The sequence below is a fragment of the Etheostoma cragini genome, chromosome 13 (genome assembly GCF_013103735.1).
Source record: "Etheostoma cragini isolate CJK2018 chromosome 13, CSU_Ecrag_1.0, whole genome shotgun sequence".
Taxonomy (NCBI): Eukaryota; Metazoa; Chordata; class Actinopteri; order Perciformes; family Percidae; genus Etheostoma; species Etheostoma cragini.
Window position 1 is genome coordinate 7,928,954 of NC_048419.1, and position 18,006 is coordinate 7,946,959.

General features: G+C 38.9%; 1 protein-coding gene across 40 annotated transcripts in view; it reads left to right on the forward strand.

Annotated features, from left to right (window-relative positions):
* Positions 1-18,006, forward strand: part of dlg2 (discs, large homolog 2 (Drosophila)) — a 291,611-nt gene that overhangs the window by 266,173 nt on the left and 7,432 nt on the right. For 29 of the 40 annotated variants that reach the window (XM_034889479.1, XM_034889483.1, XM_034889482.1 and 26 more), the window contains 7 exons: positions 1,920-1,964; positions 5,103-5,217; positions 5,675-5,851; positions 11,208-11,283; positions 12,767-12,863; positions 15,324-15,374; positions 16,347-16,448. In XM_034889479.1, the coding sequence (XP_034745370.1) occupies positions 1,920-1,964; positions 5,103-5,217; positions 5,675-5,851; positions 11,208-11,283; positions 12,767-12,863; positions 15,324-15,374; positions 16,347-16,448 (663 nt within the window). Of the gene's footprint in view, positions 1-1,919; positions 1,965-5,102; positions 5,218-5,674; positions 5,852-11,207; positions 11,284-12,766; positions 12,864-13,345; positions 13,392-15,323; positions 15,375-16,346; positions 16,449-18,006 lie in introns of all 40 variants that reach the window. The other 11 variants (XM_034889484.1, XM_034889490.1, XM_034889506.1 and 8 more) reach the window with 3 other exon arrangements.

An 18,006-nucleotide genomic window follows, 5' to 3' on the forward strand; every position in this document is an offset into this window, starting at 1 on the left:
CAGCAGACCTCTGCTCCGTGTGCACCGTTGATCTTAACACAATGTCCATACAAAGATGACACAGAGCTAGATTTAAATCGGAAGTATCCCAACTTACCTTGAAGTTGTGACAGCTTCACCAATCTGCACCTGAGCTGTGGAGGTTAGGCTGAGAAACATTCTGCTAGTGGGGCAGCTTAGAGCAATAAAGGTCATCACTTTTCATCAAGTTTGATGCTAGTCAGACAATTGTACCAACGCATAGCTGAAACTGGGAACCAATGTACTGTAAGGTAATTTCTCGTTTCATCTTTGGTTTGACAGTTTCAGTTCCCAAAGTTTCTTTTGTCCATTTATGACACCACACATGACAGCAGAGATTTGAAGATTCTACCACTGAAAGGATTGTTCCCTTGTGCATGAGTTTTGAGTTAAGGTGACACTGTAACTGAACTTCTTCTGTCAGATTTCACCTTCAGAGTAAGAGCTCCATGAGTCTTAGTTAAAGTGTCCACATGTCTAAAAAAAGTAAAGAGAAGTGTTCTTAAGCATAGCTCTGTGCATATTCCCAGTTTGTTGAATGGGGGGGGGCAATGGGGAAGCAGTTTTTATTGAGTTGTACAGTGTAATGACAAAATCGTGATGTCTTTATCTTAAAATAGTTAAGGTACCATACATTAATTTTTTTTTTCTGAAACATCCCAGTCCTTGGTCTTTTCCCAAAAGCCATAAAAAAACATTATATTTGTCTTAAAATGGTTTCTGGTTTCTTTGTCCTGTAGCATCAGCATGTCATGTAGCATCAGCATGTCTAGCGAACTGTCTTCCAACGTTCTGTAAGTTAACGTGTAGTGGACTCGACAGCTTTGACTGATGACATGCCTACTGTGATTAAGGTCAACAGCAGCAGTATCTACTCAATAGCTGAAGAGGCACTCACTCATGCCCAGAGACGTGTCAATGTCTCAGAGGTGCCAAACACAAGAACCCTTATACTGAGAGCTGTGTTAGGTGTTTGCCTCAAAAGATTCTACATCAAGGATCTTTCCTCTCCAATCTAAAAACAACCAAGAACATTCAAGAAGTCAAAAACTTTCTCTGTAGAGTCAAGGTTCTTTATACATTTCATGCTTTAATGTCAGCAAGTCCATGTCCTGTTTGCAGCAACTGTTTTGGAGAATATTCTTGCTTTTGCTTCTCAAACATGACCTTTTGTAAAAAGATCTTCAGAGCTGATGAAAAGGTTACATTTCGGAAGCTCAGACCGACTTTGCTCCGTCTCACAGGAGACTCTTCAGTGGCAAAGATCAGTAGTGGAGTATGTGACGTGGCATCAAGTTCAATCTGAAGCCTTCTGTAATCAGAGGCTTATACTATGAAGTAAGATTTGTGGTTAACGAGGTAACTTCAGGTTCAACTCAGAGTTTTGTGTATCATGATGGTGGGTCACTTGTTGAAGGGTTAGATCGCCATGGTAATAATATTAATATATATATTACTTATACTGAACACTTTCCTGGATTTAGCTGCAGCGACTGTAATGCTTTTTGCCTGTTTTACCTGTCTGTCTTCTATATATTACTGTAGCAATATCGTTTGCTCTTCTTGTATAAAATATGCTGCTCTGGTAGACTTGTCCATGGTCGCAGTTGGTGATATGGTGCAAACACTGCCCCTTTTGTGTGAACATGCTCGTTGCTAGATTGGGAAAACCTGGGTTTATTTAACAAGTTGGTATGTTGGCATGTTGGCCTTGTTTGGTGATATAGGCCTCAGGACTCTTAGTTTAGGGATGATGCGGGAATCCGGTTAATCGAATGCTCCCATCTCACTTATTGAACTTGTTGCCTTGTTCCCATCTGAGGGAGATTCCTACAGCTGACTAACTGGGCTCTAAACACCTCTGGGACTAACAACTGCTTTCTCTTCTTACCCATCAGAACTTGCTCTATGCTCACCGCGAAGGGCGCCCTCTCCAGCACCAGGTTTGTGCCATTGGCACCTGTGGCTGCTCTGACTTTTTAGCATGATTCAGTCAGAGTCACTGAGTGAATGTGGTCACAGACAGTCTGTTCACACTTCTACACCTAGCGTTTGACCCTCTGAAGCACACCTGATTCTTTCCTCTCCCAACCTGTTAGACTCTCACGCCTGCACTGCACATGCACTTTTTCAACCCCCCCCCCAAATTTACCTTTTGTTCCTGTGCTCCCAGGCCATGACCCTTTTACAATGTCCTTTCTTCTCTCCTTTTTGAAAAACACATTAAAATTATATGCTCTTTCTAAGTCTACTGTGTTTTGGTGAGGTTAGTACATGCAGACACAGTTACTCGTTTATCATAGCTCAGTCTAATGGCTCTATAGAATATTTATGTAGCTTTATTACACACCTTTGTTTTAATGTTCAGTTCAGCTTACAACATATTTCATTCAGAGCTGTTTTCCAAAAGGTTTGTAGCGACTGCGGCTCTGAAGCACAGAGCTCAGTAGCCTATGTCCTGTGACCAGCGCCCTCCTAGTTTTTGTATGATATCAAATGTTTTAATGTGCATAACTGTTCATACGTTATCATAAAAACCTGTTCATGAGAATGTGTTGAATATTTCTTTCTTTGTAAACCTAACATAAGTAATGTTAAGCTTTAAAAGTGGCATGTTTTAGCAGGCTGCTGAATATTAATTTAAGAAGTGATCTCCACTTACGTAGGAAGAGACTTCTGATGGATCACGTCATGGTTCTTTGTTGATTTGTCACATTGCATAAAAGAGGTCAACATTGATTTACAAAACATTAGGCATAGGTATTGTTAAGTTGACACATACTTTGTGTGTGTGTGTGTGTGTGTGTGTGTGTGTGTTTGTTATGTGAGGTGCACAGTGGTTACTATTGCAAAACAAGCTCAAAGGGTGATGAAATGATTTGATGTGAAGCTGATGATTCTGGATGTTAATCTCATTCAACTAATTTTCAACAAAAAAACTACTACAACACATTAAATCTGCAGGGTAACTAAAACATAACCATTCTCATAACCAAGAGCTAAAGCAAATGTTAATGTGTTTCATGATAAGAGTTCCGTTGTCATTAGTAATAGGCATTAGAATTTGTGTTGCAGTTCAGACACAGGCTACCAGAAAGAACAGGAAAACGTTACATGTTCAGGGCCATATACAAGGAATCTGTTTTGTCTGAGTCCAGCTAATTAGTAATGAGTTTAGTTAAATATTTTAACAGAATGGAGTAACCTCTAGCTCACTCAGTGTGCTTCCCCTTTGATGAGTCCTTGGCAGCGGCTGGGTTTGAATCCGACCTACGGCCCTTTGCTGCATGTTGGCCCCCTTCTCTTTCCCCTTTCATGTTTTCTGTCTTCAAGGAGTCCTGTCAATTAAAAGCCTTAAAAGCTCCCAAATGTTTGTATAATATATAAATATACAGTATATACATACATACACACATATATACACTGAAGGTCAGGTTATAGTGGCTTTAGCCCAAACAAAACTCAAAGAACACCTGTAAAAGTCAAAGGCATATCTATTACCCAAAAACGCTGTACATTGCTCATATCATTGGAAAACTAGAAACGTCATTGTGTCTCCTAGCTCTAGATTTATGATGTGAGAAATGATGCATATACGTAACAATTGATAAACCAAACAAGCATACAAAGCAAACACATCTTCCTGTCTGGTGCGTCCGTCTGTACTCGTCTCCGCCCCTGCACTGCAGCTGTGCAGCCACAGGAGAGAGAGACTCCAGTCTTACAATTGGACTGTGTGCAGAGAACAGACAGGAGGAGCACCAGGGGAAAACAAATATAAAAAAGAGACAACAGCAGTAGAGGATATCACATCAAAGTGAACATGCAGTCAGGTATGTGAGACCTATTTTAGTGCAAGATCGGCAGGAAAAACAACAGGGAGGTTAGTTTAAAGTAAATAGACATTTCAAAAACTAAGAAATTTCTAAAATTAGATTGTGATTTTGCATTCTGTTGTGGATGATTATCCAGTATGAAAGGGTCTCCTTGTTTCAGTTTCCATTGCTCACATGTATAGGCTCAGGCTTGTTAAGTAGCCTGATTGATGGGATGTTGAGGAAGCACATTAGTGTCAGAGGAAGCATGGAAGAGTTTCATGCAGCCTGTAGACAATTGCAGCGTTTTTAACACTGAAAAATGAAATAACAACATATTTGGTATTTTAAGCTTCAATTACAGTGTATTTTGTACTGATTTCTAAAATCCAGGTTGTGCAGTCAGTGGTTGGTTGTGTCATGACAGAATATGTCAAGTCTCTGGTTCATTTTTTTAAAGTGACTGATTAGCCAGCCATGCATTAAGTTATCAGCTTTTCATCCTCATAGTAACCACACTGTCAGGACAAGCTTACTTGTCAACAGAGTGATGGCTTTCCCATTCTGACATCCTCTTTTACTTTGCTAAGAGCAATCATTTCATGGCTCCAGACATTAATCACTGGAAACGCTTGGGCATCGATGTGTAAGAAACAAATCATATGTAGGTTCCTGTATTCTCAGATTAATGGTAGACGTCTGTGAATACAGCATAACAAAGATGTCTTAAACCAATTCCTTGTACATTTTTCCCTTAATATTTTAAGGTGTTTGTTATTTATTTTGAATATCTGTCGGAATATCAATATGCGGTATGTCACTCAAGTTTGGCTTGCAGTAACTTTAAAGGTTTAGAGTTATTCCAACAAATGAAAGTCATAAAGCTGTTCAATACATACAGTTTTGCATGTATTTATGGGGAAATACAATGCCAATGACAAGTTGGTAGCAAACTACATGCCACCAACTTAATACACACAATTTTAAGAGGTATAAGAAACTCAGTGTTGAAATAGGACTACCAATATAGAGAGTATCTGTATGTATCCTTGTGCTTAAATAATGGCCTTTAAGGGGTTTTAAGCTCACATAAAAATGATATACATTATCACATTTTGTGTGTAAATTTCTCTCCGTCCTTTATATTAAACTTTTTTAATTCTATTGTCGTCATAAAGATCAACGTTTCAAATCACTTTTCACTTAATATGGGACACTCTTACTTTTAGTAGCATCAGTGGGCTGACTTCTAATCTTGTCTTGCAGAGTACGGACGTTTTGAGGCCAAAATCCATGACCTGCGGGAACAGATGATGAACCACAGCATGAGCTCTGGCTCAGGATCCCTGCGAACTAATCAGAAGAGATCGCTCTATGTGAGGTTGGTCATTTTAGGATTTCACCCTAGTTTTGAATTTTCAAGCTAAATTCAGGGAAAAAGCTGTCCAATCCAAGCCCCATACTTCTTGGATTTGATAACTGCACTGATTTATTCCAGACAACATGGTACGAGTAAATAAACACTGTCTTGTAAGAGGTTGTGTTTACTTATCGCACAGATGATTGAGCAGATGTGACCATTTGTGGACTGAATTTAATGTAACAGTTGTATGCACACTGACATGTTAAACCAGGTTTGAGATCTGTGACTGAAACAGAGGAATGTTTCTTATTATAGCAACCAACATGGACCAACAGTCACTATTCTCTCGGACCTGGTAAAGCTGTGCTTCTAGTGCCTCACTACTTAATTAGAAAAGACCTCACATGAAAAAAGTGGAAAATGAAAGGAATTCTGTGCATTTGTAAGACTGATTCTGATATTTTCTACTGAATAGGGCACTGTTTGACTATGAGAAGTCAAAGGACAGCGGCCTCCCCAGCCAAGGGCTCAGCTTCAGGTATGGGGACATCCTCCACGTCATCAACGCCTCAGATGATGAGTGGTGGCAGGCCCGCCGTGTCACCCCACATGGGGACAGTGAGGAAATGGGTGTCATCCCCAGCAAGCGACGGTAAGAAGTAGATAGAAATCTGTCTCTGGGTGAGGAAACTCTTTGAGAGAAGGTGCTCCTCTGTTGGACCAGTGTGGGGGAGAGAGAGTGGTCTGAGTTATCCATGATGGATTACAGTTTGCTGCCTTACTGACAGTTGGAATATCTTCTGAAACACAGACAACAACTCATGGACATTCCTCTATAATGAAAGAGAAGAAAAAATAATGATTGAAGAAAAGAAAAAAATCTGTCCTCATCCATTGCTAGTGTGTGGCATTAGAAATCCATTTCCAGACAATTAAGTGGATAACTTAAAATATCACTAAATATGGGCTGGTAGATATCGCCTTCACCCACAAACGGACCCAATGGGTTGATTTTGCAAGCAGCATATAACACTTATAGATTGTGTATAAAGATGGATGACGCGTCTCCACTTCGTCCCACTGAAGATTGAAGCTAAAGTATAGATAGGGGTGCTGCCATTGTGTAATTTTGGAGCCAGAGTCTTTAGTAGATCGCAGTAGAGATCAGGCGGTGGACTCCCTATTGAATTCCTGCCCATATACCCACCCAACCAATCGGAAGTTAAATTTTAGCTGTCAACCATTACGTTTCACCCATTTTTATCTATAGCATTGCATAAGTAATTAAAACCAAACTGAAAAATGAACACTACACTACACCTTAAATGACAGAAACAGTCTTTGATTTTTTGTGTGGTCCATTTCCCATCCACTGACATGGAGAGGCGGGCGCTATGACCTATGCAGTAGCCAGCCACCATGGGGCGATCCATATGTTTTTGGCTTCACTTACAATTCAGTTAATGCATCAACCCCTGACAATAGGCTCGTTCGAGATGAGCCAGGTCTGCGCAGAATCGATCACCGGCGATCGGGGCCCGTTGCATGCCGGTTAGATTTGCGTCCGACTTGATCCCGACTTGCTCTGACGTCATGCACACTTGGGCAACGGAGATCTCACGAGAGCAAGGCGGTCGCAGTTCTGAGACGCAGGCGGCGCAGTTGCTTTTCACCGACTGCAAGAACCAGGCGGACCCAGGCGGACCCAGAGCATGCTGGGAAACGCCGGCTTCTCAGCTGATTTAACACCTGATTGGTTTACAACATGATGACGTTTTATATAAACTTTTTATTGTTTTTGAATCGGAGGGATTTTAATAGCTTTTTGTCTAATTTAAATACTTATTCTCTACAGAACATATGTTGTGTGGCTGATGTTTAGAAGTCAGAGAGACTTAATCCGTTCAGATCATGGATCACTGACAGTCTGTTGTTCATTAAAATCAGCAACAGATCTCATGTAGAACATACTGAGATCTATTTTATTAAATCAGAATTAATTACTGTGTAAAATTAGAGGCCTCCCATTTTTCCAAAAATGGACTGTGGAATAAAGTACTAAAGGGAATCTGGAGCTTTTAAACATTCTTTAATCCATTTAATTCTAAAGGTGTTGTTCACATCCATGAAGTCTAATATTTCCATGCCACCTGCATTTCTCGGGGCTGCTAAAATCTCCTTTTTTAAACGGTGGCATTTGTTTTTCCAAATAAAGTGAGAAATAGAAATGGAAAACAAGGGCAGCCTTGACGATCTGATTTATAAACTGAAAAGCTTTGGGTGGTATTTGGATATAGCATGACACAGCTACTGATATCTTTATAAAACATCTTAACACCAGAGATACATTTTTCACCAAAACCAAAAGATTGAAGTGACCTAAATAAGAATTGATGCTCTACTGTGTCAAATGCCTTATAAAAATCCAGCGATAATATTACAGCGTCAGATTCCACATATTCAGAATAATCTATTAGATCATGAATAAGCCTGATGTTACAGCTTATATGCCGATTAGCCATAAAACCAGTTTGAGTTTCATTTATAATTTGTCTCAATCCTTTTTTTAAACGCCCGGCAAAAATTAATGAAAGTATTTTATAATCTACATTTAGCAGTGTAATTTTGCTGATAAAATTCTCATCCTCAGTTGGGTTATAGTTAGAGCTATATAAATCAGAATAGAAACTAGAAGTATAGTTTGCTATATCAGATGGGTTGGACTTTATACAGTTATCTTTTTTTAAGGAGGTAATATTATTTCTGTTATAGTTTCTTTTTTCCAGAGCAAATAAATAACTTGTATTCCGCTCACCTTCCTCTAACCATTTTGCTCTAGAGCGTATAAAGGCTCCTTTGGTCATATTAATATATAATCGGTCAACCTCTCTCTTTCAAATTTGACAGCTTTAATTCTTCCTCTGCGGTAAGAGCATTTTTATTTATTAAAGATTTCAGTTCTGTCATTGTTTCTAGTTCTCTCAAAGTGTTGCGTTTTTTCATTTCCTTACTAAATTTAATAGCTAATTCCCATTTTTGAACATTACCAAGTTCATTGCAATTGAAAACACAAATATGATATAGGTTTACATTTTGAGTTAGAGGAGATCCTTGCTGGTAATCTATCCACTTGATCATCTGCTGCATCATTTAGGTCACCACCAATAATTAAATGAGCATCTTTGTATTTTTCCTTCATATTTTTTTTAACTCTCCTGCTATTTGGGTATACATGTTTTTTGCCAAAGCATTGTTATTATGTCCATGTATATTAGTTTACACCAGAAACACATTATTCACTCTAAGAACCAGAGTAATCCATCCACCCTTTTGAGAAAGGTGAGATTCTACCACATCTCCTTTAAATGTATTAAATAAAATAGCTACTCCTGCTGAGTGATTAGAAGCATGACTTAAGTGGGGGCGGCTGTGGCTCAGTGGTACAGCGGTTGTCTGCCAATCGGAAGATTGGTGGTTCAATCTCTGGTCCTGCAGTCCCATGTTGCAGTGTCCTTGGGCAAGACACTGAATCCCAAGTTGCCCCCGATGCTGGGCAACCTTAAATAAAAAAATAGCCTTTCTTTTAGATATGTTTCGTAACCCCTTGACATTCAGAGAAACCACTTTTAGGTTACTAAAATTGTTTGCCATACAAATAGTAAATAATGTATAAATAAATAAGGGAAAAGGTGGAAAATAAGATTGATTCCTACAACTAAGAAACAGAAGATAAGAGCTAGTAGGAACCATTAACCTTTGGTAGGGATTAGAAGTACCCTGACCACTGGGAGTACAAATATAACGGTAAACTTTAAGGCCTTATTAACATCAGGCTACTTCATTGTCCACTTGTCAATTAAATACTTGCCTTGTCATCATATCTAGACAGCTATACAAGACGAAGATTAATGCAACAAATTTCACCCTATCGATGAAGGCGACTGGACCTTGCCATCTGGTTTTCTTTCCGTCCTTACGAGCCTGCTCGACCAGGGGCCACAGTTTGTTTCTGCATTCTCTCTCGGAGCGTGTCAGATCCTCGGCAATACGGAGATTCAGCTTCTTCATAACTTCAGCATTGCGGGAGTCTTTCCAAATCTTGTACCTGAAGGTGCGCATGTTGAATTGTATAACAATCGGACGCGGCGTCTTATCCTCTCTGGGGCGCCCAACTCTATGTACTGCATCAACCAAGAATCTTAGCTTGCCGTTATCATTAGGTGCAATCTGACTCAATAACTTCACGACTTCCTCTCTTACATCTTTGTTCACTTTTTCAGGAAGGTTTATCCAGCCTTTTTTACCTTATCTTCCGTCTCCTTTGCTTGAAAACCAAGGCTTTTCATCTCTTCTTTTACTACAGTGATGTCTGCAGAGTTTTTATTTATCCGTTGTTCAAAGACGGAGAATTGCTCCTTCCACTCAAAGATTGCTTTGAGAATGTCGGCGTTAGAGACCTTGTTTTTATCTGTGTTGGCACATACTTTCTTTGGATTTGGACTATTAATGGGAGAGTCTGGAAGAGGCGAGCAAAAACCTAAAAAGGTGCCGTCCGGGTCCACATCCATAATCAGTCCCCCTTTTATGCCTTTTTTAGCGTCTCTATTTGCCATTGTGGTTCACGAGGCCCGTGCTACTAGCAAGCTAGTATGCTAGGGACCTGAGCAGTTGCACATGCTATCTTCAAAGGGTTGTTTCTAGCCTTTAAAGTTCTTAAAATGATAGTTAACCCTTACTCATCACTGTGTCTCTCAAAATCTGTCAGTCCAGCAAGTTGCGTAGTTATTGGCCTTATTTTAAAACATAGGTACTCAGCTAAGTGTTGCAGAGCTTAGCAAACGTCAACCACCACGGTCGCCATCTTGCGCCGACCTCTGCCGCCTGCATCTCAGAACTGCGGCCGCCTTTCTCTTGTGAGATTTCCGTTGCCCACGTGTGTATGACGTCAGAGCAAGTCGGGATCAAGTCGGACACAATCTAACCGGCATGCAACGGGCCCCGATCGCCGGTGATCGATTCTGCGCAGACCTGGCTCATCTCAATTTCGAAACATACCATAATTGCAGCTTAGTCAGACAACGGTCTTGCATTTGACGAAAATAGCTCACAAAACGTGTTTCTGAAAACATTTTATGTGAAAAATGGGCTATGCAGTTGTTTTCATTTCAGATAAGCAAAGGTCAGTTTAAAAGATTTTTGTCAATTTTTGAGAGGCAGTGAGTTGAATCCAGCAACCTTTATGCAAATGAGGAGCAGGCAACTTGACGTCCCGCTTCTGCAAAGTCCCTGCGACGCTACCAGAATGCATTGCACGGCTGCTCCCATAGATGAATGGGAAGCTGGCTAATTAGCGCTGACAGTAGACAAACACTATCAAGGGTGTGTTGGCTGGTCCATTATAAGAATACACAAATGCATTTCAGCACACTTGTCTTCTTTAGGGGACGGCTGTGGCTCAGTGGTAGAGCGGTTGCCTCCCAATCGGAAGGTTGGTGATTCGATCCCCGCCCCTGCAGTCAGTGTCGAAGTGTCCTTGGGCAAGACACTGAACCCCGAGTTGCCCCCGGTGCTGCGCACCGGAGTGTGAATGTGTGTGAATGTTTATCTGATGAGCAGGTGGCACCTTGTACGGCAGCTCCGGCCACAGTGTGTGAATGGTGAATGTTCCCTGTAGATGTAAAAGCGCTTTGAGCAGTTGTTAAGACTGGAAAAGCGCTATATAAATACAGCACATTTACATTTAGGATGTCTTGAAACACAATGAACCAAATAAATACGCAATTTAATTCCACACACCTGTGTTAAAGATGAACCTAAACACATATTTTATTAGACAGCTCATTGACATAATATTGACATTCCTCCACACAGATAGTTTGACACCCAGAGTACTTGTGACGTGTTTGAGACTTGTCCTCACCCAGAGTTACCAGAACCTTGTGCAGTTCAACGTGGTGTCAGAGTGTCTCTGTGGTCAACGGCTGACATGGCTTTTTTTTGCTCGGCAGGGTGGAAAGGAAAGAGCGAGCACGTCTAAAAACTGTGAAGTTCAATGCCAAGCCAGGGTCATTTGATTCAAAAGGGGTAAGTACTTGTCTGAGGTCTGCAAAGTGGCACTTTATATTACCACAGTTATTTGACAATGTATGGTGTCGCTCAGATGTAACTTCATCTTGAAATCTTCACAGTGACCGTATGGCTTCCTGTGTAACCAAACAACTGCGTCATGATTTGCATTGTCAGATGTTGGTTGTTGGTTCTCACTGCAGTTTGAGGTCCCTCTCTAGCTTAGTCTCACAAGTTAGATATATTTCATTGATTCAATAGAACACATGAGCCTGTGTCATCATGTGTATGTGTTTTTTCATCAACACCATGAAAGAAACCATTTTTCTAAAAGTCACGTAATGAGTCATTTCTAGTGTTAATGTATGTTTATTTATTACAGCTGAATGAGTCGTGTTTGTTTAATACAACAAGAGTGAAGAGTTTAGAGTGAAATGTCTGAAGTTTGTGCCTTTACTACACTTATATGTGAATGAATGATTGATGTAGACTTTATATTCATTATTTGAAGCCTCATTTTCTTCTGTTCCTTCTGTTCTTTCGATTGATGCATGATTTTTTGTGTGCTGATGACAATCTTTTCAATGACCAAACCACTTTGTTATTTTACTCTCTCATAGCATGATCTCAGTAAATCGTTTCACACCTTGCTTTTACTTTAAAGGCCTCTGATGCAACTATGGCACTTAAAGAAGTACTCGGAGCTACAGTAGCATTCCCAGTGGTGGAATGTAACTAAGTACATTTACATCAGTACTGTACTACAGTCCAAATGTTGAAGTACTTGTACTTTACTTTAGTCTTTTCTTTTCAAGCCATTTTCTAATTCTGCTCGGCTACATTTCAGAGCGAAATATTTTACTTTTTACTCCACTACATTCATCTGACAGCTTTAGTTACTATACACATTAAGACTTCCGCAAACAATTTTACATATTCTGTACTGATTATACAACTTATTATTTATTTACAGTAAATCAATCTTTGCTTAGGAGGAGAACAACATCTATTCAGATATTGTATATCAAATTCTTTAGGGATGCAGGGATTCACTTCTGGCAAATCTTTCATCAAAATCTTTTATTTCAATGAATTTTTAAGTTCAATAGTCGAAACCCCAATGTTATTACATTTGCAGTCACATGAATCAGAGAAAAGCAGCAATTCCTCACATTTTAGCAGCTGACACCAGCATGCCTTTTATCAAAATAGCTGGTGATTATTGTTGGTTTTATTTCAGCTTTAAAATGATTTTCTTATTGGAAAAATAATCTCATCATCATTCTAATGAGGATGTTAAACAACTGTAACCTACTTGGATCAAAAATGTACATTTAAATATTTCCAATATTATAGTAGAATGAAAATAATCTGTGAGGAACGGATATTCAGTTTTCATTGTGAGAACTTCTTGACGTCCCACTTTCTGCAAGCGCTTGTTTTGTGTGCATGAACTTGACAGATATACCTGTTTGCTCCCATGCTTTCTCTCCCCTCACAGTCATTCTATGACAAACGTAAAAAGAATTTCATCTTCACACGAAAGTTTCCATTCTACAAGAACAAAGAGGGTGAGCAGGATGGCAGTGATTCCGACAGTAAGTAAGCCCACATACACACATGTACGTCCATGCGAAGAGTCAGTGTAGGTTTTAGGGCTGGTAGGGGGCACACAGTTGGACTTCAAGGAGGCCTTTCAGGCTTCCTCTCATCATCATCTCCTGTCGTCTTCGTTTTCTTTCTCTTTGTGTTGGACCCCAGTCAGAGACGTTTTGGCTCAGATGCTGATTAGTCGGCAGGACAGAAGCCAAGTCAATGCGGTTCATTTTGCCTGCGACATATCCCCATATGGTGATATTGTACGACCCAGTTTCCCTTCAAAAATTCTTCAGGCTCAGTTTCAACCAGGCTACATGTTAGCATGTGACTGGCCCCCCCTGCTGACTGTTTAGTGTTTGGACAGAGGCAGATTTGTGGGTCTGCACCTCCTTCTTGTCACTGTCTCCAACCTTTTGTTTATATTGCGGCTGTCCTCCCTCCTCTCTTTTTTCTGTTCTGGCTCTCTTTGGACGGCCAATAGGACATCCTGGGAATAGGTGATGATGGGTATGGGACAAAGACATTCAGTAAGTTGGTCCAGGAATGATTCCTCTTCTTTGTTTCCCACAACCTCCCACAAGAAGGCCCTCCTCGTCACGTGTCCTGTTTGAACGTGTTCTTCTTGCCTGCACTGTTGCATGCTCAATTTTTGGATTAGTGTTGCTTCTCAGTTTGCAGTGTAACATCTGTACAAGAGGTAAAGCAGGTTCACTAAAATCAAGATGTGCAAGGCATTTAGGTGTTTGTCTCCTCTGCTGGGTCTGTTTTATGGTAAAGGTGCTACTTCCAGAGTTAAATAGCTTGTCACAAGGGCTGACATAAAGGCTTACAAAATATTGTTTTAAATATAATAATCAAAAGAAATAAAGGTCATGTTGGTATGGATTTACCTCATTTTTTCTGTCTTGTGAACCAGGGTTGATCTTTTGACTTGAATAATTTACATGTAGTCAGAAGAGGATAAGATGATTTGTTATATATTATAATGAATACACTTAAAAGTGGCTGATTGAAGTTTGATTTTCTTCCAGCTTTACAACCTCTCTGTCTGTGTTATTTTCAATTTCAATTAAATTTATTTTATTTATAGTATTGAATCATAACAAGAGTAATCTCAAGACATTTTACAGACAGAGTAGGTCTAGACTAATTTACAAAAACCAAAACATTTCCCACAAGTAAGCATTTGGTGTGACAGTAGTGAGGAAAAACTTCCTTTTAGCCAGAATCTTTGTACAATGGTGCATGGTATTAAGTCATGTCCATTTCTACTCTTGCATATGCGGCTGACCCATGGTCCCAAACTTTGTGTGCGTCACCACTAAATGCTTGCTCTTGGGGAAATTACTGGAATTGTTGGGTCTTTACAATTCAACACTAAACAATTATAGTGTTGTCTAGACATACTCTATCTGTAAAGTGTCCTGAGATGACTCTTGTTACGATTTCATACTATGACTAAAATTTAATTAAATTGTGTCTGTCTGGGTGAAGCAGCACTGTTACTGCAGGCCAGCTGTGGGATTATCGTGTACTGGAGCCTCCCAAACCTATATTGGCATGCTGAGCAGACTTAACATTTCTTTTATAATTGCACCCCTCACTGACGCCTTTCCTAACATGTTGATAATGTTTCATGCATGTTTGCATGACACTGGCTTAAACAACTAAAGTGTTTTTGTCTTTGCATGGAAGCATGTTTGTGTCGAAGCCGGGTTTTGGAGCACGTCACAATAACATCTGTTGGTTTTGTAAGTTATTTGTAATGTGTTAAGTAAAAGTGTCAGTCATTTGGGATACAGGCTTATACTGTCAGATTGATTTCAGTGAACAGATTCATTACCACTAATCTGGGTCATTTCAGGATTTTCTTGTGCAGAATAAATATTTTGGAAATTCCTTTTTTATTTTAATGTTGCTTGATGCAGAGTGAGGAAAGTGCTTTTCAAATAACCTAGTAATAGCCTTTCTCATTGAAAGCATATGAACTGCAATTAACAACATCATGTGCGGAGGCAGAGCATCACAATTATCCAACAAAAACTCAAATACATGCATTTGCTAAATGCATGTACGTGAAGTTACAAATACATCAGGTAACTGTTTAAATCCCCAACCAGGTATCTTTAAATATGAAGTTTTATGTCGTATTGTACCAAGTTTACTGAGCACCTGAATGTATTCAGTTGAGGCCAAAACATCAAAGCAAATTATTTAAAAGTGGATGAAATGTTTATAATTCTTTGGTTCTATTTGAAATGACAGATTATTATGTTATTAATTGATATAGCTTGAGCTGTATAGAGGCATTTTATGTGTCACCAGGGCAACATGTCAATTTTTATCATCAGTAGGACAGACCAAAACTAACAGTGACATGTTCTGTGACATATGCTGCCATGCTTGTATTGTGGCATATTGTTTATGTTATTAATGAGTATTTGTCCCGCGTCCCCCAGGGAGTCAAGAGGATGTGATTCTCTCATATGAACCTGTGATGCGGCAAGAAAGTAAGTTTTCACTTATTGAAATGTGTCATCAAAGCGGGCCCTCAACATGTGAAACACAGTGTGTTAATATGCTTCACTCTAGCATTGCTCACTGTCAGTCAGGGCACTCACATCATGGTTTCAACCAGTTAGTCCAGCAAAATGCATTTTTGTGGGGGCGTGGCTCTGCTCATGTGATGCTCTGGAACACATCTGTTAATATGAAGTGTTTATTTTGAGAGAGAGGTCATTACATAGTTGATTATATGGAGCATACACTATCTGAATTAACATTATCCTTAATAATGTTATAAGGATATAAATATAGTATTTATATTGCAAATACATTAGCTGTGTCTATTTGTGTAGTGTGTCACAATGTAGTGTGTCTGTGTAGTGTGTAAATAACTGTATTTTCCAGCAACTACACAACTTTATTGAAAGATAAGAATTAAAACCTCCCATTTGGAATTTAAATCCTCTCAAGGCACCACGTCAACTGCTGCCAGCTGTCAAATACTGTAGCACAGTGTTACCCAGAAGACATCAGCAGAGGAGAGTTCATGCTATTGTCTCCATAATGTTATGGTAGCTTTGTATTGTCGGTTTCTGAAGAGTTTTCAGGATATTGTAGTATAGTACGTTTAAACATAATAGAAAGTGATTTATATACACTAGTTGTTTGTAGTTTGCTTTTGTCACCCATGATGCTGTGTACTGGAACCAATACTCTGCAGGAATAACACTGAGTTTGGTCCATTATCGTCCATATTTAGCTATCCATGCTTGTATTCATATTTCCATTATTTTCTGTATTTATACATATCTTGTTATGCATCTTTGCATACAAACAACAACTAAAGCTCCCCTGAACACAACACGGGGAAAGATGGAATAAGATTTACTTTCATGTGTAACAAACAGTCATTGTTGCTCAATTGTTTTCTAAAGAAATGTTAAGAAATGCAGTGAATCTTTGTTTTTTCCTTCCAGTTAATTATGCCAGACCCATCATAATCCTGGGACCGATGAAGGACAGAATCAATGATGATCTGATATCTGAATTTCCAGACAAGTTTGGCTCGTGTGTGCCACGTAAGTAGTTAATGGGAATTGAGAAGAAAAACAAAAATATGTGAAATTAAAGCTAGCATGGCACGATGTGATACTCTCAATGAGTAGAAATGGTGAAATCATTGTCTGATGTGTTAACCTGCTCCTTAATCAGTCATGACCATGATCACATCTCCTGTGATGTCAGCGTGATGTCACCCACTCATCCCATCAGTGTTGTACTGCATATTTCACTTTGAATTTTCTGGTGGCTTTTGGTCTGTGGAAGATTTATAATGCCAAAATAAGACAAATCAAACATAGTAATAAAGTGAAATACAATACACATTGTTATAGCAATTTACCAAAGTGTAAATTTACTGTGTTATAATTAAATCAAAACAATTGTTTAATTTTTGGTGTTTAATACCTGAATGAATTGTTTTTTTATGGTGACAAGAAACATTAAAATCAAATCGAAAAAGCTCTCTTGCACCTCCTTATTAAAACTAATGACAGCTATAGTTGAACCTAAAGCTATAAAGAAATAATGTCAAATTTTTTTTTTTAAAGAGTGCCAGATTTGATAATGGGAAGATGCCCGGGGGCCAATGGTGCCTTCTGACAATTATTTTAACATTAAAAGTTACATACAAATGCACTGATCTATAAAATATTATTTTCATAATTATCGTTTTTTTAAATGACAATGTAAATTTTAAATGTACATTGTCATTTAAAAAAATAAAAAAAAGAATTCTGCCTTATTTTGTACATCTGTATTCAGATAACTGCACATATTGTATGGCAGGGGTTCTCAACCTTTTGCAAGCTGGGCCCCCCCAAAGCTGGTTCTTGCAGTTGGGGCCCTAGTGCCCTACGCCCCCCACACCACGAACAAACGATAGATAGATAGATAGATAGATAGATAGATAGATAGATAGATAGATAGATAGATAGGCTATTTTTTTTAGGCCCACATTATTATTATTATTATTAATATTATTATCAGTAGCGGTAGGTATGCCCATTATCATTGCTAGGCTATTTTTATAATTGGTTGTAGTACCAGACTTCTAATGTGAGCTTGCAGATATTATTATTATTATTAGTAGTAGTAGTATTATTAGTATTATTATGAGTAGTATTAGGCCTATCATCATTACTAGGCTATTGCTATATATTTATTGAGGTTACATGCTTTATTGTTGTTATTATTGTTATTATTGTTATTATTATTATTATTATTATTATAATAATGGGCCGCCCCATATTTTGCCGTGTACAAAGCAATTTCTTTGGGTGTTTATCCTTCAGGGTTTAAATTGGGATTTGTTATATGTGGGGGGATGGGGCTCTCCCTAGGGGGGTCTGGGGGTATGCCCCCCCAGGGAAATTTCTTTTGAAAAATACACCATTAAATGAAACTTTCTGGAGAGTTTTTTGGCAAAAAAATGTAGGAATCAAGTGTTACATGATATGTGCAAAACTCTAGGGCTAAGAACCTTTGCATTGTTGTAGCATCAACAGGTTTTAGGGCATTTAGCATTTACATTATTTACATTATTAATTTCTAATGATATAAGAACTGACCCAGACA